Source organism: Morchella sextelata (assembly GCF_020137385.1).
Source record: "Morchella sextelata strain SCLS chromosome Unknown scls_18, whole genome shotgun sequence".
Lineage (NCBI taxonomy): Eukaryota > Fungi > Ascomycota > Pezizomycetes > Pezizales > Morchellaceae > Morchella > Morchella sextelata.
This window is the reverse complement of record NW_025408633.1, coordinates 849983-871222: the sequence shown is the minus strand read 5'-3', so window position 1 is coordinate 871222 and position 21240 is coordinate 849983. Positions and strand designations below refer to the sequence as shown.

General features: G+C 44.9%; 5 protein-coding genes across 5 annotated transcripts; 2 read left to right on the top strand and 3 right to left on the bottom strand.

The window, feature by feature from the left end:
• Positions 1 to 5456: 5456 nt before the first annotated feature.
• On the bottom strand, positions 5457 to 6918 carry H6S33_004752 (uncharacterized protein; the record flags this gene model as incomplete). Its single annotated transcript, XM_044836106.1, has 4 exons — positions 5457 to 5505; positions 5584 to 6430; positions 6493 to 6652; positions 6718 to 6918. The coding sequence occupies 4 exons, from the start codon at positions 6916 to 6918 to the stop codon at positions 5457 to 5459; spliced, it is 1257 nt and encodes a 418-aa protein (XP_044690725.1).
• Positions 6919 to 8510: 1592 nt separating this feature from the next.
• Positions 8511 to 11931, top strand: H6S33_004751 (uncharacterized protein; the record flags this gene model as incomplete). Its single annotated transcript, XM_044836105.1, has 6 exons — positions 8511 to 8582; positions 8703 to 8935; positions 9014 to 9378; positions 9449 to 11142; positions 11191 to 11473; positions 11585 to 11931. 6 exons carry the CDS (start codon positions 8511 to 8513, stop codon positions 11929 to 11931), a joined length of 2994 nt encoding a protein of 997 aa, XP_044690724.1.
• Positions 11932 to 12829: 898 nt separating this feature from the next.
• Positions 12830 to 13302, bottom strand: H6S33_004750 (uncharacterized protein; the record flags this gene model as incomplete). The annotated part of the gene is made up of 3 exons (XM_044836104.1): positions 12830 to 12982; positions 13045 to 13192; positions 13262 to 13302. The coding sequence occupies 3 exons, from the start codon at positions 13300 to 13302 to the stop codon at positions 12830 to 12832; spliced, it is 342 nt and encodes a 113-aa protein (XP_044690723.1).
• A 644-nt stretch (positions 13303 to 13946) lies between these two features.
• On the top strand, positions 13947 to 15348 carry H6S33_004749 (uncharacterized protein; the record flags this gene model as incomplete). Its single annotated transcript, XM_044836103.1, has 4 exons — positions 13947 to 14057; positions 14148 to 14203; positions 14267 to 14561; positions 14635 to 15348. 4 exons carry the CDS (start codon positions 13947 to 13949, stop codon positions 15346 to 15348), a joined length of 1176 nt encoding a protein of 391 aa, XP_044690722.1.
• A 226-nt stretch (positions 15349 to 15574) lies between these two features.
• H6S33_004748 (uncharacterized protein) lies at positions 15575 to 16123 on the bottom strand (the record flags this gene model as incomplete). The annotated part of the gene is made up of 4 exons (XM_044836102.1): positions 15575 to 15601; positions 15667 to 15863; positions 15933 to 16003; positions 16104 to 16123. 4 exons carry the CDS (start codon positions 16121 to 16123, stop codon positions 15575 to 15577), a joined length of 315 nt encoding a protein of 104 aa, XP_044690721.1.
• Positions 16124 to 21240: the final 5117 nt, after the last annotated feature.

The window sequence follows — 21240 nt, the reverse complement described above, 5'->3', positions numbered from 1 at the left end:
GGCGACTATGGAGGACGGCTAGGTAACAGTCATGGCTTGGGAAGCCTCTTCTTCTGAGGGAATTTTTCCTTTATATCTATTTGTTTTTTTGCATTACCACCTGGTTTTTACCCAGCTATCTTGTTTTTCTCTGCAGCGGTTCTGTGTTGCACGACATATTTTATGTAGTTTCCATCCCGTCGGCATTCCTCTCGCTCACTGATCACTCACTGCAGAATAATTTAATTGTTCGCATGCAGACACCCGTGATCCAAAACACTGGTCGGAAAATCTGACACAGCTCTCCTCCCAGTGATATCTCGATGCGGGTAGCAATCGATCGATACATGTAACAACCTCGGGGGGCGGCGGAGGAGAATGAGGATGGGGGGGGGACCAAGTTTCGGGTGAAATAACAATAATAAGGAGAACAATAAGCAGATGAGGTCCGCCGAGAAAGGAATTCTGGAATAGAGTACCTACTGCATACCACCTACATATCTACTACCTTACAACACCTACTACAAACCTCAATAATACCCACCCCCGTGAAACAGATGTTTCCGAAACGTTACCCTTTTTTTCTTTCCTTTGACCAAGGTAGGTAGGTACTTAGGTCAAGTATTTAGGGTAGGATAGGTTCTGTTGCTACTCTGGCTGCAGGGGTTCCTTTAACCTATGCAGCAACAGGTTCCTGTCACGGCAAAACCTTCGAGCGCTCGGGGCGGCCCAAACTCCTGGAAACATCACCTGCATGGAGATCTAGATATCGGCTAGTGCCCCTCGGCTGGAGTTATCCATGTCCTGTTTTTTTGGTGAGTCCAGGGCTTTGCCCGTGGGTGCTTTTTTTCTTTGGCGTTGCAAATTGCTTACTGATCAAGCTGGGGGCCGCTGGGTATGTAACTAGGGGGGCTAGGGTTGAAGAGGGAAGGTGCTCTCGAATCCTGACGATGCGGGGCGATGATCGTTTCCCCTTTAGAGGGAGGTAGTGGGCGAGTGATGCCTGGTGAAGTACGATCATTGATATGCCTTTAGTGGTTTTGTGAGAAGAAGGTTTCGAAAAGTCAATGAAGGCTTGGCAAGATATAAGAGAATGGTAGCAGTGTGAGTGTAGTGTCGATCATGAACCGGCTCTCGGGTTTGGCTTCCAGCTGTGCGCCCGCCCTGAGGGTCCCATTAAGGTGCACTCAGTAGTGAGTAGTGAGAGAAGAATGGCCCAACCTCTGGATTCGTAGCTTTCTCTAATCAACGACTACCTGTCCTCATTTCACTTTTTCTCTTTTTTTTTTTTTTTTTTTTGTCGCATTGCTATCTTGAACGATTGGCCACTCCCGGTTCGATCTGGGTGAGAAAGGGAACCCTCTAGTAAATACACCCGCATGGTATATAGTCAACATACATCCTTAGCTTTGAGAGCAGAGTCAAACGGAAAACCAGTTGACTTTTCTCTTCATATGTATCAAGAACAGCCGTCTAGAGCGCACAGGAACATGTGTCTAGGCAAGACATGGCAGAAACCCCACTCTACAGTGGTAGGAAAGGGATCAAGGATAGAAATCATCCCGCCTAGTTTTTCCTGAGGGTTTCGTCGTGAAAGGCGTCATAGGCGTTGGAAAGAACTCAAATGTGTGGGGACGTCGGGAGTTAGTCGTTACTGGAAAGGATGTATCGTGGAGTGGGAAGACATTGGTGTGGTCATCATAGACCGGTGGTAAAGGTATCAACGGGATACTTTCCTAGAAGACACGTGGGAGGCGTCACCTTGTGCCTTCCCCCCTGTGGTACATACATATCCCCGTGGCTTAAGCTAAACAACGGTGGGTGCAATTTAGTTAAACCATATATATAGCATTTGACTAAGCCACATATAGTTGAACCACTCTGGCGCGGCGGCGGTTCGTAAACCACAGGGACGTTCTACATGTAGTGCTATATACGTTATATAGCAAGACTCTTCTCCTGACACGATTACTCTCACAGTGGAGCTCTCTAGACGTATAATAATTTAAATACACCCCCTACCCACTACCAAATCTATATGTAATTATATAGGGTTCGTCTCTGCGGGACAAAAAACCTAGTGGGAACTTCATGGCCTCCCTTTTAAGTATTGATTTCCTATCATATTTATAGTGTAGTTGGTTATGACTTCACGGCCCCCGTTTTACAGACACGTTCAATTAGTATCAGTAAATATAAATGAGTTCCAATAGAGTGACCCCATCTTAAACGCATGGAGCATATAGGAATATCCCAGCACGAAGCCATCCCTGTGCTGTATGTGTTATGGCCAAATATCTTCAGCCACAAAAGCGTGAATCAGCTAATGTGGGTTCGGAAGATTATTATCTGGTAGGGTTTGGGTTTGTGGAGGTGGTTGGTAAATCGAATGTCGAGTGATATCTCATGATTGTAATACTATTTGTATGTCGCCAACCGCCACCCGGATTCCCCCCCAAAAAGGCTAGGAACAGCTTTTTGTTTTCTCTTCTCTATAACACTCCGTTCTGCAAAACTGTTATATAAATATGGCGAGGTTGCAACCTAGCAAGATTACAACCAAATATGTGATCTAGTATATTTGCGAATATCGTGGTTACAATTGGCATGTTTGGCTGCGACCACAAGCTGGGGCGTTACGGGTGTACTTGGTGGGTTGAGCCGTTTCTAGTGGTGTCGGTTCGAATATTTAGGGCCCGTTCGGCAAACATGCTGTTTGGAAATCACAATGATGTATGATGGTAAGATTACAACGGAATATGTTATAATTAAAATCTAGTGATTTCCAGAATATTGTGTAATGTTCGGCACAGGGTGATGGGACACTTGTTATGTTGGGTACAATGGTTGCAACAAAAATTTGGGTCTGATCCAAATTTTGTAGATCGTGATGTTTGGGCTTTCAACTGTTGTGAACTGGCACCGAAAGTGGTTGCTAGAACACTACCACAATATCGGATATTTTCTCAATATCACGATATTCGGCTGGATATCATGATATTGGGGTGTTTCAGAACGGAGTGTAAATTTTCTTCCTTTTATCTACCTAGGCCTTGATAGGTCTATATTAATTGTCTCGTCTCGTCCGTGGACTTTGGTTGCACTTCTTGCCGCTTGATCGCCGTTCTCACCCATCTTGCTAGGAGTACTTATACCATCAAGTCTTGAATTAGTACTCAATTCATCTGGCTTTCCAACTACATATCTCTCTGCCTTCATCGCCGATTTGCAATTCAGGTGCAGCTTTTAGATCTCAGAATACCCCAAGGCTCGGCCTACCTACTGCGCCGGCCACACCACCAAAAGCAATATCAAACCATAAATAGCCCCATGGGCCGAATAGACACCAGAATAACTGGTTTTTGCGCACCCAAGGCCTTTATACGTACGCTCTACTGCGCTATTTCCATTTTCCAAGAACCCCTCTAGCTCTCCAACGTCCACCCAAAGAGCCACTAGAGCCAGAGCCAGAACCGAAGCCTTGATCTGTAGCAACGTATTGTATCCAAGCCCCAGACCCCAAACCCGAACCCCGTCCACGAGCTTTGGAATATTCTATGCAAGAGCTCTACTACTAGCTTCTTCCAATACTTCACCCGCGAGAAACTCCCGTTCCATCCCACGCAGCACAAGCCCACGTGGCCACTCTCCATCGCCTATGATCATTACCTTATAATTAGCCTCTAGTAGGGCATTGCAATATGCAGCTGTTCGCGAGTATACCAGTAGCTGTTACTATATTCTTTACAGCGCGCTCAGCTCAGTAGACGCAGTTAACGGAAAAGATATAATTAGGAAGCTAGGAGATAAAGTCCCGCTCAGAGATACCTTATATCAATCGGTCAGGTTAGCTTTAATTGGACATGTACTCTACTCACCCATTAATTAAGTCCTGAGAATTATTGGTAGCAACGTCCTCACAAAATGCCTCAGGACTTAATTAACGCGCGATCGAGTATAACCGTATTTTATTGTTTTAAATTCAATAGTTCATAGATTATCACTCGATTTCAAGGATCCTAGTTGATGCGAATTCTAGATGGCCTCTGAGTCGACGTCTAGGGGGTGTCATATGTGTTCGTCACTGGTCACTATAACTACATGTAGTACCAGCAATAGATGGATGGATGTTTCGGTATGCCGAGAGTTACACGGCCGGGTCTATAGATAAAGGCCCCTCTATATATCGTATAGTCGCCACTCATGCAACAAAATATCACATACCCTGTGCCTACGAAAAATAGTTCAAAAATTAAAGACGAGACCGATAGATAGTAGAAGGATAGAGGTAATATGATAAAACATTTAGCTACATGTAGATACGAACCACACTATCCGAGATTTTCGAACGCCAGGCCTAGAGGAAGTGTAATTTAGAGCTTGCGTTAAGCAACAGACCCGTCAGCAAAATTATCAATTAATCAATCAATCAGGCCCATCAGCAACGTCTCACAAACAGACCTATAGAGAAGAAAATTTTAGTAGAAGTTTACGTGTGGATTATCGATGTGTGTTGCAACATGGGGGAGAATATTATAGCCACCCAGAATACTTAGATCATGTACGCCAACAAGTAGAGTAAATACATGTAGCTCGTGGAGCTTTTTCCAATAAATTACCTCATACGCTACACACCTGCCTGGGGCTTCTGTAGAGGCTATGTATCCTGGCACCAGCGGTGCATACATGTATTGTAGTACCAGGGCCGTTGGTTCCTCCCCCACTCATTCTTATAAGTTATACATCATATCAGCGCATTATAATCGAAAACTGACTCTTTATCTAATCTTATTCCTTCCCGATCCCGATCCCGCCCCCCTGCTACTCACTCGATCCTACGAGCCATGATCTGTATATTATGTTTCCTTGTTAACAGTGACTTCGGCACGAGTGCATGGGATCCACAGGTGATGAACACTCCCAATCGAAACCCTACCAGTCCCAAAGTGATATTTAAAGTAAATAAAAAAGCAATCTTGAATTGATAGTAGTATATAAGTCAGTTACCACCACAGCAACTACATATATATCTTGTAGCTCATATAGGGGGATTTAAAATCATTCCCATGCTTGACTCCTCCTAGATTTATGCAGTTTGATACGCACCAGCACCGCCAACAGTTCGCCCACACTTATATATATCCAGAAACTACCCCCCCCCCCCCCCTTGGTTCCAATGCCGATGAAATGGCAAAAAAAAAAAAAGGAACAAGAAGAAAGAAGAAAGAAGAAGCAAGAAGCAGAAAAAAGAACAATAAAATAGTGAAAGGGGGGGGGGGGGGGGGGAAGAAGAAACGTACTTAAAACGTAAATATAGATAAAATACCAACGCCTGTCAAAGTATTACACAAAAAAAGAAAATAAAATCAACAGAGGCAGCAACAGACCGAAAAGAAAGAGCTTCCACATATCACCAAGTTTAACCTTCATAAAGCTGGCCATAGAGTTATGTGTGTACGAATATTGACTAGACAGTCTCATTCATACATAAGGCTCTGACCCATCTTTTCACTGGAATCTAACAACCTATAGTGTCCCATAACAAAGGTCAGTCCCTACGCACCTGTAAAGCCAACCCAAAGATCTTAAATACGGGAAACATACGAGTATTGCTTTGTCAATACACACTCTCCACCTTTCTCCATGTCTACGTTATAAACATAAAAATATCCATCACTAGTGACGACCATAATCTGCGGACTAGTGCTGCTCAAAGCCACGACACTTCTCACACCAGCATTTGGTAACTTCACAAACGCAAAATCTCGGCTTGGCTCCCACATCTCCGTCACAGCATGTGGCAGGTAGCCGCCCGCTGCACCGGCAATCGTGCGACCAATGTGCTGTGACGACCTTCGGATCATTGATCCAAATGTTCCTGACCCGTTCCGGCGTCTTGACTCCATATAATGTTCAAAACCAGCTCCAGCAGCCCCTGCATGGTTTGAAGGAGAAGAGCCTACTGAGCCTGTTGGCGAGATACCTCCTCCAGAGTCAATGCTATGACTTGAGGATGCATTTTCAGAAATCATACCCCCAAGACGGAATATGTGAACTGTTTCTGTCGCCGATGAAACACAGAGTAGTGTAGACATAAGATTGAATGACATGGAGTAGATCCGCGATGGATATGTTCCACGTCGGAATTGGAATACTTTCTGTGCTGCAGGAACCGCGAATACTCGGATAATAGTGCCTTTATCGGAGGCAGTAGCTAACAGCGTACCTTCACTATTAAGAGCTACGGCAGAGAGTGGGGATTTGTGAGCTTCGATCACGTTCACAGCTTCGAGTTTGAGGGCATCAAAAAGAAGAACATCCCCAGAGGGTGGAGGAGCTGCATTAGAATTTGTGGGAGCATGGGAAGGTGGTGCGAATGGTGTTGAAGTGGAGGTGGGGCGGGGGTAGGCGATATAGCACCTATCAGATGAGGGCGAGAGCGCACAGATAGCTAATAGGGAACACAACGTATTAGTGACAAAGCTTCAAAAAAAAACAGGATACTAGTCCTACCATTGGGATTAGACGAAGTCTCTATGGTGTGTAGAAGCTTCATATTACTGATGTCATAGACATAAATCTGCTCCTCAAGAACCACAATCAAACGCTTCCGGTTCAGTTTGACGGCTAATATGGAAGTCGGGAACGTCAGTTCGCAGATGGTCGATTGCCTCTGGGAGCGTGTCAGATATGTATTGGTAGAAACTAGGAGTTGTGAAGAGAAACCCCAGAACCAACCTTGGTATTGGTGATGACCAGCCGGCGAGGCGACAAGATAAGAGCTACCAAAGAGGTGGCGAAAAGCATCTCTATAATAGAGATGTCACCTTCCTTTTGCTCATAGACTTTACCAAACGGCTCACAGTTGTATATCCGGTATCCAGTTCGAGTACCAACAGCAAGACATGAGAAGTCTTGGTTGAAAGTGACGAAGTTCATGGTATTAGGAACCGAAGAAGCCAGTGCTATTACAGTGTAGTGATAGTAGCCCAAATATGTGCGTCCACAGGGGAATAAGAATCTTTAAAGGATTGATAACAGCTGGGATGTGTTTTATTTGAACTGTTGGTGATGTCGATCGGTGCGGTAATGAGGGATGGTGGTAGGAAGTTGGAGGTGATGATGGGTGTCTCGCATGGAGGGGAGGCTGACAGTGTATTCTATGTAGATCTAACTCGAAGAGGAAAGGCGTCCGGGCAATGATCTGCACAAGCCCGACTCCTCGTTACCATCCAGACGTTGGTCTTATTGACTTTGTCTATTTGAAAACCACGATACCTGCTGGGTTCAGATTTGTTCTATTGAACACAAATCACTGGAATCTAGCGTCCACTCGAAATACAAATTACAACACACCTAGAGCCTGTAACTACATGTAGTGGAATGCAGACTAGGCGCCCTAGTTGGAGCTACATGTGGTACAATAGAGGGACTGCTACGGTAGTAGCTCAGTAATCCAGTAGAGACTCTTCAATTCTAGCTGGGTTTTGTACTCTGGTAAAATTGTAATGCGTATTTACACAGTCATCCCATAGCATGTGAAGATAGCCTTTTTACTGGAATCATTCAAGGTTAAAAAAGAGTACCCTACACATATCTCGGCCCATGGAGTCTAGATGTCGGAGGATCTTGAGAAAAACATGGCAACATGCAGTAACCCCCTTCTACTGCACTTGGCGCGTTTTTTTGTATGGTATGCAATAGCACTCCGTTTTTACATAAAACGTCAGGTCTTTACGACAGTAATTGCGACTTCCGCTAGAGTAGGGTACGTGTCTCTTGTCATTTAGCGTACCGGTACCTACATATAGAGTACTCTAAAGAACGCCTACGAACGATCTTCTGGGGCGCTTTCGTCTCCAGATATGATCCGGTAACTTCCATTGCCTTTACTTCACAGCAGCCACTAGAAAGCCGTTGACACTTCAGGTTTCATCTGCCGGGAGTTAAGGCCTTGTGATCTGAGCCGGAAAGTTAGACGTTGCTCGGCTCGGGTACGTCTATGCAGTTAGGACGGGAACTACAGAGTTTTGTGGCATATGCACAGTTTTTAGAGATTTTTTGGGATAAGGTACAGACTTAGTAGTGTATATCCGAGCACAGAGAGTGGATGGGCTCTACTTCTACTCTACATGTAGGTACTCTACCATACTGCCTACCTCTTGACAGAAGGCCCATGCCGAGAAGACGAGACAATTAGCTGTAGTTGTTGTAGACGTGCATGGATCGGGTACTCGAGGTATGTAGCGTAGGTACAGAATTGGTCAGCGATGGCCATGGAGGTGAAGATAAGGATCGAAGCATCTGGCATCTGGGCCCTGAATAAGTGTGCAAGGAGGCTGACCGGTGAGGCTAGCCACCTCAGGGAAAGTCCCGGCAGCCGCCCATGCATGGGACCCCTCAGCGAAGCCACCGCCCGCACAAGAACTTAAACACAGACCAAAAGTTACGATACCGTTGAAAATGTCGATTTATAACTACTACAAGCTCCTCTACACAACGAACCTTTCGCATCCCCATCAGTAGTCGACATGGAGCCTCCTACGAAGAAGAAAGATGGCCCAAAATCAGAGAAGGAGAAGAGGGACGGTGCAATTATGGGTGTATGAACATTTTTTCCCTTCCATTTCCAGTTTATAATTTCCCCACTTCACCCCCTAGAGTCAGAATCAACCTCTGCTTTCGTACCACAATGATTTCTGTTACTGAACACCATGAGATAGACAAACAACAGTTCCATCGTCAGCAAAAGAAGTGTCGAGAGACTTTACTCAAAGCCGGATGAACACCAATTTCTGCGTCATTTTGTCAAAAAGCCGCAGAGGAGATCCCCTCTAATAAATAGGGGTTACTGGTTACGTATGCGTGCTGTGGAATATGTGGTGCATTCTTTCCTTTCCGAGGAACTTTTTGACTCCAGAACAAAGAAGGTCGTTATAAACCTAGGATGTGGATAGTAAGTTTTATTTCCCTCATTTTATCAGTATTGAACTGCTTCGTCGCCCAATACACTAACCTTCTTTACAACTGACAGTGACCCGTTGCCTTTCCAGTGTATTTCGGAAGCAAAGAATGTCTGTGGCGATATCCTATACATCGATATCGACTACCCAGACCTGATTGAGAAGAAAGTGCAAACAATTTGCGAAACTCCACAGCTGGTAGCCCTCCTTACAGAACCCAAGGTCCATGACCCACCAGTGAACCATGTGCACTACTCCAGCCCAGAATATCTCGCTATTGGCTGTGACCTCCGAGATTTGAAGACACTTCAAGCCATCTTTGACGGTCAGGGAATCACCAAGAGTGCACTTTTCTTCACTGCAGAGGTTTCTTTAGCCTATATGGACAGAGAAGCCGTGGATGCACTCGCAGCTTGGATTGCTACCCTTCCAGATGGTAACTCTACTTCCCCAGAATTTATGCGCGTGGAGTCTCGTAGATTTGTGGTTACTTATATCATTTACAGCACGCTTCTCCATACTGGAGCAATTTCTTCCCTCTGGAGATACCCACCCATTTGCACGCACTATGCAGAGGCACTTCAACTCTCTGTCCACGCCTCTCAAATCGATTCTTTCATATCCAACCCTTGCAAACCAAGTAGCTAGATATTCAGATCGTGGATGGGGTTCAGTCGATGCAGTCGACCTCCTTGCATTCTGGAGCAGCATGGTCACGGAGGAGGAAAGAAAGTATCTAGAATCAATAGAGCCATTCGACGAGTGGGAAGAGTTTTTCCTATTTTGCCAGCATTACTTCATTCTCTACGCCTGGACAGGGGAGAACCCATACGGCCCATTTAGAAAAGAAGGAATGAGATGGATAGGGGGGGAATATTGCTATTTCCCTGACCATAGGCCCCAATACATGCGCTCCCAAAGCTCGGAAGAATCGCGGGTTGAGGAAGGGCTTGATGCGGAATATACTGGGTCTCCGTTATTGAAACGGTGGTTTGGTGCGGCTGCAGAGTGGGAAGGAGGCAAGCTGGTTTACCATGGAGGGCTTGGGACAAAGACCAGGATAGGATCGTCTTTGCTTATTGCGGAGGAGCACGAGAAGAACCATAAATGCTCACTCAGCGCAAGCCCGGGACCTGGCGCACGCATGTGCCATACTTTAACCCAGGTTGCTCCTGGGAAGCTATTGCTGGTCGGAGGGAGGACATCACCAGGTCAAGCACTAAGCGACGTATGGTTGCTTGAAGCAGGATCGTGGAAAAAGGTACAGAGCCTACCAAGTGGAAGATTCAGACACTCTGCCACTGCAATTGGTAACGGTAAAGTGCTTATCTGTGGCGGTAAGCGGGACAGCGAAATTATAGACGAGTGGTTGATCTGGAGTGAATGCGATGGATGGAAGAGGGCCAAAGTTGAGGCAGACAGAAAGCCTTCTCCCAGATTTGGGGCTGTGCTTTGCTGGACCGACAAATCATATGGGATATTGAGCGGAGGAATGGATTCCAAAGGACAGGTTCTGGGTGACATGTGGAGACTGGAGATTACCAAATGTAGTGATACGTATACGCTTGTGGTATCGTGGAGTTTTGTCAACCTACTTTCGACAAGGAGCTTGCTGAGGCGGTTTGGAGCACGTGCTGTGTACTTGGGTGCTGGGAGGGTTCTGGTTATCGGAGGTGTGTCCGGAGGTGCACTAATAAAAAGCGAGGATGAGATGGTCGAGATTCACTGTGAGAAGGTTACAGTTAGGGCCATTGACGTTGAATACAACCATGAAGATGGCAGGCTACCGCTGTTGATCGGCCATGATGTTGTGCTTGCTGGTAAAGACAAGGTTTGCGTCATCGGTGGTGGAGGCGTCTGCTTCAGTTTCGGTGGGTGCTTCAATGAGGGAATGTGGACTCTACACGCATTCAAAGACGGAGAAGTAGAAAGCGATTGGAAGATCCTGGAAGAAGGTGAACTACTGGAAAAGAAGAAACGGAGACAGACCTTTCCCTTTGAGGAGAGGGGTATTATAACACCTAGGCCCAAGACCTCGCAGGCGATGGACATAAAAAGAATGAAAGTTAAAACAGCTGAAGATTTTGGGAGGATTAGAGAAGCGGGAGAGCCAGTGATTATGGAAGGATTGAACATTGGAGAATGTGTCAAGAACTGGTGCCCTGCGTATCTTAAGGAGAAACTTGGAAACGAACGCAAGGTTAGTGAAGGTTTTAATTCTCTTAAGAATTCTACTCACACATACTAGGTCATCGTGCACTCCGCTCAATCCCAATTCATGTCTTTCCAATCCAAAAACTTCAGTTACAAAACCATGCCATTTGAAGAATTCATAGATATTGCTTTCGATCCCAATGCCCACGAATATCTCTACCTTCGGTCCCTCTCTGCCGCCAACCCAACATCGGAACCCGCAAACATATCCAAAGACTTCCCGGAGATAGCTGCCGACTTCTCAATACCTTCAGAGCTTGATTTTGTCAAAGCCAATGAACACAGCTCACCGTTCCGTATCTCAAGCAAGGAAGTGGGTATGTGGCTTCACTTCGATGTCATGGCCAACGTTCTCTGTCACATTCGTGGGACGAAGAGATTTCGTGTCTATCCACCTACAGATATAACGCGTCTCTCCTTTCCTCCAGGGGCATCTTCCTCCACTATCAACCCTTTCACCGAGGGTGATATAGATGATACCTACCCTCAGGAAGCAGTGCTACAACCTGGTGACGTGCTATACCTCCCAGAGTTATGGCCCCATGCAGCGCTACCGCTGGAGCCATGCGTAGCTATCAATGTGTTCTTTAGGGGCTTGAAGAGCGGGTATGGCGTTGGGAAAGATGTGTATGGGAACAGAGACTTGGCGGCATATGAAAAGGGCAGAGGGTTAGTCGGAAGGATTGCAAGGGAATTTGAGGGGCTTCCCGAGACGGCCAGAAGGTTCTATATGGAAAGGTTGGTTGAGGAGTTGGCTGATGTTGCGAGGGATTAGCTTGTTTGTTTTCGTTTTCGTTTTTGTTATAGTTTCCTAGGAGGTGAATTGGAGTCTTTAATTGTGCGGGGAACTCTCAAAGGGGCAAGATGTATACCTGATGGGGATATTGGTGGGCCCTTTATCATTGCTTACAACTCCGGTGGCATGTTGTCTTGAATCACACTGAATGTGAGGCTTCACAGCAAGTAGAATTAGGTTGAACATAGTCTCGTGCCCATCCCAACGAGCCTAGGATGAACGATATTAAAGGTAAAGGTGGATTCAATGCAGAAAGCTTTAGTTTGAGACCCTATTACTCCAGGGTCAGCAGGCAACGTGCCGTGGACGTGTAAACTCACGTGGTCAGCGACGCAAGGAAGCTCGGGGTGAACATTCACATTGAAATACTCATGTTTGAACCTGAGACAGAGAAGACGTGTGCCCACCAATTATACATGTCCGGAACCATAAAGTGTGGATCGGTACCAAAATTTGGTTGCAGCTTTGACGACTTGTCGCATCTGGGCAGAAACTGGAGTGGTTCAGGCAGAGCTTCGATGCCTAATAAGCTTGCTATGCATAAGTGAGTGGGTGCCTAAATCCGCAAGATTTTTTTTCGATCACGATCAAAGGTTTCAAGATTTCAACGGGTATAGCTTCTAAAATCAAGATCATTTCATATTTTTGTGTTATTAAGCAGGAAAACACTGACAAGAAAATCACACAACGCCATCCATGGCGAACATAGCCAAAGAAGAAATCCCAATTAAAATACAGACGCCAGCGTACGCACCGGTGTTCCCACGCAGAAAACAAGGTTGATATCAATCAACTCATCTATAAAAATATACATAGGCGGCTCAAAAGCCAAACCTATCGCATATTCACTGCTCCCATTCTTTAAGGTGCAACGCGACTACTGTTCCCCAGGTCGCTTCGAATTACAAGAGACGATCTTGACTTTTTCTGCCGTAACGCTGGGGTTTTGTGGCTGCTGAAATTTGAAAGTGACATCCTTTATCAAAAAGGTCCAAACTTCGTCGCAGAAGCGGTACGTGTCCAAGTGGCCCTAAGTTCGCAGACACTATTTAGCTCCCTCGTCTCCACAGCTTTCGAGGGCCAAAAACAAACCTTGAACGTCAAATTTGCCTTGACTTTATCAGCCAAAACCTCAGTAATGGTGCGATCAAAGTTAGATAAGATCTTCATAGCAAGCTGGGGCGCGATGCGACCCTCACTGATGAGGTCGTCCAGAGCATCGGTGAGTGACATGCCGATGCTACCCGAATAGTGTTAGTTAAGCCCTCATGAAGTGATATCCCGGGCCGGGGACTGAAAGACTATCAACCTAGAACGTCGGTAGAGCTCATAATATGTTTGGTTGTTCATGGCAGCTCAGTTGTTTGGGGTGAAGATGTTGTATTTATGCACAAACGAGGGGCTTAAGAAGGAAGGAAGGAAGTCAGCGAGCTGGGACAGCTGTGCCAAGCAAATCCGCGCCAAGCATTCGATAGCTCTCCTCTGTGTCATGTCAGTCATCAGTACCTATCTGTAATCAAAAAATGTGGTTTTTCACTGTTACTCCAGATCTGACTGAGCTCCTTAGACAATATGATAGTAATCTCCTGGAAATCGATTCGCACAAGTACATGTAGGTATTGGGATCCCTCACTCTAGAGAAGAGAACCTTACGTACAGCCGAGTGATTCTCTATGAGCTTGTTAGGTACCCGCCTTGGCTTTGCTTTGACTGGCCGAAGGACCCCGCATATACTTTGAGTGAAATACATTTTATATTAGAATTGCAGCCCCCGGATCAGCTTATTCTTTAAACGGACGACAAGACCATAATTAGGATCCTTGAAGTCTTAAGATCGTCATACAGTTTTTGCTTCGCCAAGAACAATACGCGATGGCGGTGTGTAGCACACGACATACAAAGTACATATGTAGCTGCCAGGAACGGCGCCGTCTTCAAATACCCACTTAATACCGACATACCTTTCCTTCTCTTGGTCGCAGTACTTTAGTGAGATGGGGGGCGCTCATTACTCAGAAGAGTTCCCACTATTGGCCGGGGTCGGCCTATATGCCTCTGATATATCTGGTGACGGGAATTGTTTATTCCACGCACTCAGCGACCAGGTCTGTGCACACTCTTCTCCGGGGGCCAATTGATCAATATATATCTATAGACCTATCACTTTGAGACGTCATATTCTAACTTTTCCATAGATATACGGCCATGAGAATAACCATGTGGAGATCCGCGAGAAGGTGGTGGAACGCAAGTGAGCCCCCATTCAACTTTCTTGAACTAACGTAATAATTTGCTCCATTACTTCAGATATGAGGACACATGCAGAATACTTCAAATTATTCCTTGATGTCGATACAGCCCGCAGAGCACCCAAAAGAAAAGCCCATACCGCAGGGTCCACCGTTGGGCCCACCGTGGATGCCATAGACAAGGCTTTCGCCCAACATCTCAAGACCATGTCTCAGCCAGGAGTCTACGGGGACAATATGGAGATCAGTGCTTTCGCACGAGAGTACAACTGCGATGTCAAAATCTACCAACGAGAGTTTGCGTACGTCGTATCGGGCGGCGGCGACGGGTCCAAGAAAACGGCGCACATAGCGTATCATGTAAGCTTTTGCCCCCATATACTTAGGCTTTTACAAAACAAGATTCATCTTCCGTTGTCATTTTGATTATTAGACATGGGAACATTACTCGTCGATTCGAAACCGTGACGGCCCTCACACGGGCTCTCCAAATGTCACTCCAGTGCCTTTAACTGAAGAGGGCAGAAGAGAACAGGAACGGAAGCTTGCAGAAACATCGTATGTGCTCCCATGGATGGAAGGGGTGGTAGCTTCGAGTCTACCGTATATTGTCGACCCAGGAAAGATACGTCATGTGCTAGAGAAATGCAAGGGGAATGTCGACGAAGCGGTTTCCCAATTGTTGGATGAGTACGAAGCAGAGAACTCTAAATCAACGTTTGAAAGGGATGATGTCTCAAGGCCAACTTCGCCAAAGTCTACGGAGGAAGATATAGAGAATGGGATAGTAGTAGTATTGGGAGAAAAAGAAGATGTGGAAAATGTCGAGGGGCCCAAGGACGAACTGAGCGTAAAAAAGTTAAAGAAAAAGGAGACTATCCGCCCAAAAAGGTCTCCTATTCGTTTAAACGACAATGAGGAGAATAAGACGCTCAAAAATGATATTCCAAATGATCCGATCTCAGCAAACGAACCACAAAAGCAACCCCCCACTCAAAAACCAAGACGCGATACCAAACGTGAAAAAAAGCTCAAGCAGAAAGAAGCCAAGAAGCTTAGGGATAGGGAGAGGGCTGCTAATAAGAATAAAGAAACCGAGGGGGCTACAACCACTATTACTGTTGGAATCAAGGAGCTGCATGTTTGATTTAATAGCATGCAGGCAATGAGGCAGCCTAAGATATAATACCAATAAACACTTTAACGCAAACCTTTGTTTGATGGGATCTCGTTGATTGATGAAACTATTTAACGAATTCTCAAAACAAAAAGCACTTCAAACGAGGCATCTTGAAAGCCCTCGTCCCTAGTGCTTCGCGAAGAAGCAACCAGCCCCACCCACACCCGCCTTCCCTTAAGGCAGAGCCAACCTTTTAGGCCTTGTATTTTTCGATAGCGGACTGTTTGTAAAGACAAATTAGACTTTATTGTGTGTGTGTAAGTAGGATTTTGGGATGTTTATTACCTTAATTGCAGCTGGGTTGGCGCCGACAACTTCTCCAATCTTCTCGCCGTTCTTGAAGAAGAAGAAAGTAGGCATAGCACGAACGCCGAGCTCCGACGCGACTGATGGTACTTCATCGACGTCCACTTTGCAAAAATCTATCTCGGGGTAATCCTGAGAGAAGGCGACGATCCTTGGGGCAATCACCCTGCAAGGGCCTGGACAAAATGATATATCAGCATACTACAGCAAATAGCAGAGCATTGACGATGGATATGAGTACTCACCGCACCATGTGGCGTAACAGTCAAGAACAACGAGTTTGTCACAATCGATGGCCGACTTGAATTCATCGTGACTTCATCCATCCATCGAAGTCAGCATACCGAAGTGGACATCAAATTAGGAGCATCCCCCATATGGGGAAGCTGTTTGAAGAGATGTAGGCAAGAACTTACGAGCTGAGTTCTTTGACCATTTTGACAGACGAGGACTGAAAGAATCGTTGGGATTGAAGTGGGGCTGTGGTTGTGATGGATAGACGAGAGAGCGGGGTTGAAGGGAAAACCAGGGACCTTGATATTCTAGTAGAGGAAGGTAAGAGACGAAGCAACTTTTGTTGATTTGCTAGTACCACTTTAATAGGGTGGTGAGTAGGATCACGAAGAAGAGAACGATGGCTATTTATTTAACGCGAGGGTCAGTTAGTAAAGGTGTGCGCCGAAACGTGGTTTGTTCCTTCCACATAAGGATGGGGTTCTATCTCGGAATCCTTGGCTTGGTACTTACAAGTGCATTGAGAGAGGGGCAGAGATGGATAGAAGGGGCAGGTAAATTCCACAATAGCTGGCTACCTTGAGAATTAGAAATCACCAAGAGCACTGATTAACAATTTGAGGTTCAAAGGCGGAAAGAATTTAAAGAATTAACTGCATGTATTGCGGGTTGTCAAAAATAATGGGACACAACAGGACCGCAACGACCACCCAACCCCGCCACCAACGAACGACAATACAGAATGAAAACATATTTTGAGCCTCTAGTATTTCTTGAGAGATTGTTACGTTGAAGCCTGTTGCGTCCCACCATTTTTGACAACTCGAAATACCTATGTCTCGGACTCAGCCCGTACAGCCCGTAACTACACTTTGCAAGTCACACTGCGGTTTGCTATATGTCAGCGATGACGCCATCAGCCTCGGCGACCAAGCGATACCGCCAAGCTTTTTACCAGATCTCTGCAGCTGTGCAGGTAGATGCCTCAATTAAGCTGCTTTTTGAGGCAAAACACCATGTTTTCAGCTTACTGCGTGTTAATGTTGGATGCATTGCTTGGGCTGCTTATCGGTCTCCTTCTCGGTTTTCCAAAATCAAGGGTACATGTACATACGCAGACAACGAATATTCACATCAATCCATTATAAAGTACTCTAGATATAACCATGATTAGACTGACATAGGAACATAAACGACGGTCCTGGTTAAAGATGTAAATGGGGCTCAATAAAGACGTGGATCGGAGCTTTCACTACCCCCAGCAAAAAGACCCCCCATGGTCTCTTTATTAATTAGGTAGTCGCTCTACCTTGATACCGAGCCTCACAGGCATCATATCACCTGCACATGCCGTGTTATGATGCTGTATGCATCGCAAAACCACATGCACATCGTTCTAAAACCGGGCTGAAGATATTCGTCTTCAGATTGGTCAAATGCGCGTTGAGCCTCAATCGCACCGGCGTCCCAGTGCGTAATCCTCAATTGCCTTGACCGGTACAGAGGGCACAGCTTTCCAGTTAATCCAGTTCGGCCCAGGAGCCTTTGTACATACAAAAGACTCGAGCTCTAAATTTCGATTGTCTAATTAGTGTATACGTATGGGAGGATCAGGACTAGAAAATGAGCTGGATTTGCTTGTGCAAAGGCTCCCAGGCTGAAATCTTTAGATATACTCAATTTCCTTATTTTCCCGCGTACGCGCTAGCGCTGCGCTGCGAGAGTAGTAGATATGTGTGAGGCGCACAAGTCACACGGGCTTAAAATCTAATTGGTTCGCGAATTCGGCGATTCCTACAAACCGATAAAACGCCCGATCTCAGCTGAAATCCGTTGAGAGATGTCGAAAGGGTGTAGGTACAGACATGCATATCTTAGCGAGTGATATCTGATGATTTCATCGCATTTTATGGATACCAAGTATGATCCTCGTTCTCTTCAGTGGTTGATAGCCCCGCGTATCTCCAAGATAAAGGGATGAAAACCAGGTGTATCTACCAACTGCAAGATCTACAACTAGGTACATATATGTAGGTACTTTTGATCATGAGTTCACAAATGATCCTTGTTTATAATCTTCGGCATACCCACGGACCTAGTATACAACTTTCATGGCGCATTCCATATGGATACACCCTTGGATATTACACCTGTTGGTTATCTTCAAAATAACTATGTACTCTACATACTGAGACGTGCAACTTGAATGTGTCTGTTGGAGCTGCACCTAGAGTTTCTGGAGAGGGGAAACCCCGCATTTGATCGTGTCTAGATTCACCTAGCCATCCATGAGATTCCAATGAACTGAGTAGAGTAGCGAAAGTTATCTATGTGGTTCGATTTGAGCTACGCCTCAATGTTCTGAGCCTATGCATGTCAATGTCGATCATTCATGGAGAAGCGCAAATCCTCGCTTGGACCTTCCCCACCTGCCGAGACAGCAGCACATCCACATGTCTGATCATCAACTTGGACGTTCAAGCGCTCGGTTATCTTTAAGTCAAAGACTACATAGGTAGTCAAAATCGTCATGCCTACTATTGTATCACTCGAAAGCCCTAATAATAATAATGTAGGATTGGTTGCCTGAGTGATTCACTAGCATTGGAGGCTGGGTTGTTACATACACATTGATCTGTTTTGTCCTGCTTTCTTTCCATCCTTACCACACTGGTACCGTCTATTATGTAGTCTACATATATAATTCAAGAGCCGTCTACTTGTATTATTATATTTACAGGCATATGAAGGTATTGTAGGGTTACTAAATTAACCAATCACGTACTGGCACGCTCGAGAAGCTCATAGCAACCAAAACTGTACTCTGAAAAAATGCCTCCGAGGTCAGAAAGATAAGCCCATTCCTGGCAAGCATCTAACTCCATTTATGAGAGTCAAAATTACCCAATTGCTCTACTAGCTGTTTTGAAGTTGGGTTTGACGTTGTAATAAATAGCGCTAGCGCCATTCACATAACGCTTTGTTCCTTAGATCGTTGGTCGCCGTAGATACATAGTATACATGTAGTCAAGAGCCGAATTCAAAAGTTCTAAGCCTTTTTTTCTTTCTCGAAGTGTCGCGGGGGTCTGATTGAGAGTTACACATTCTCTTAGCAGGAATATAAATGGCCCCGCCCATGACCACGACGTGCAGCTACAATCGGTACATGGCCATGGTAGTAAATGGATTGGGGCGGGAAACTTGATCATATTCTGTATCTTGGTGTATATTTGGCTAACTTTTTTATCAGACTACCTTGAACTACAATAATGTGTAGAGTCTTTCTCTATACTACAGTACGAAAAAAAAACGGGGTGAAATTACATGTATGATCACTACATGCACATATGTACATACATGACATAGTACTGCGAAATTTAGTGAAGAATACCGACTTAAACCGGCACTACAAATAAAATACCGTACCAATACCCTATTATTGCTGCATTACTAGCGCATTAACGGGAATACACTCATTTTTGCTACTATACTAACATGTATTATAATTAGCCGTCATATATACTTTATATGCACTGCATGTATGTCAATGGAGCCGGAAATCGTATGTTCAAGTACTCCAGCCATAGTAGTACGTACATATAGTATTGAGGCATCCAGGTACATATATAATTGCACGACATGCACGCACGACATGCACGTTTCAGTTTTAGGCCGCGTTTGGGGACGGCCATTACAATTGAAAACGCCGCTTTGAGAAAAGTTGAAATGTTTGGCATGCCACTTTTCAGTTGTAGTTTTGACAATTTTAACGGAGTTTTACTAAAATCATTTCTCAGTGATCTGCAGATTGCTAACGGGATTGTTGCTTAACTCAATTTGTACATACATGTACATACATGCACTCCAAATTAGCCCTTATTAATTTTCACTTCATCTGTCGAATTCAAGGCGGAACATTAAGTGGTAATACTTAACACGCGGAGTAAATGCATATCAATGATGTACTTATAAGAGTATTTTATCTATTTCGATTCGCTCTTCTGATCAACCGTTCGAGCTTTAATTGCGGAAACTCTATTGCAGAATTTGTTAGGGTTAGGGAATTGATTCAACTAAAGGGGGTTGTCCGACTTTATGGCCAGGTTTGTATAATTACACCGAGGTTTCCCGTTTGTTATAGTATACCAATTAACCGGAAAATCTTCTTTGGGAGGAATTTATCAAGAAGTTTCAGTGCAAAGGAAGGAAACATAATGTCGGAGAGCTTGCAATTGAACATAAAGCTTAAAGTTATTTTATTGGTTGACTCTGAGGTACTTTCTGTTTCACTGAAAGCCATCAACTTAAATGTTTTTCTGTATGAGGCTGATAATGGTTTTGGTTTTCCTGTTGCCTGGTATACGTTACATGTATATAGACATGTGCATTGAAGATGTGAGAGTGGTCTTTGTAATTGTCCATGAGGAGGAGGGGTCGAGCTAGGGCCACGCAGCGGCCTGAGATATCTGACTGTTGGGCAAAGTTAGAGAGAATACATAAGCTGCGCAGCTAGTGGCTTAAGCTTCCAATATTATCATGCGATATATATTAGAAGATGGAATAATTTATTCAAGCTTCATAGAGCCCGGCCGACTGAAGTCCGGTTTCCACTTACATTCATATATCCCAGCATGTTCCGATATTCACAATTATTATGCGTATACATCGCCAGTCCTAGAAAATTGTGGTATGGACTAGTATCACTACATGTATGCATGACATATTCCGTCTGATGGCCTGGATGAAGTGCTAATTATGCTTTTGGGTTTAGACCAATCAACGCCTTCCATTTGCTAAGTTTTCTTCCCACCCAGTCATTTTAATTCAAGTAGATTTATGTCAACGCTAAATATCATCAATATTGCTAATTCTTTCGGTTCTAAAAGCCACAGTAAGTCGAGGCGAATAGTCTTTAACTGATAATTTGTTCACAGAGGCACGCGTTTTGGCCCCCATGAAAATGACCAGCATCTATTGGCAGACTTGTTGAAAGGCTCTAAGGTGAAACATGTCTAAGACAGTCGATTTTAGTAGGTGTTTCTGGATTGGATACATGTTAGTTGCATGATGTCAACTGAGCGAAGGCCCCTAATAGCACATGGCTAGAGCGCGCGGTGCATTTTTGTATTCGTAATACCCTATCGTCGTACGCATTCCCATTCCTTCAATGTATAAAACAGGGCAAGAGAGAATCTAGATATATGGAGTGAAGAACCTACATAATATATCGATTTACGTCAATGGCAGGCCTAGGTGTAGGCCGCACATGTACTTACCTACAACGATCACTTACACACATCTCACTTCTGTCAGAATAGT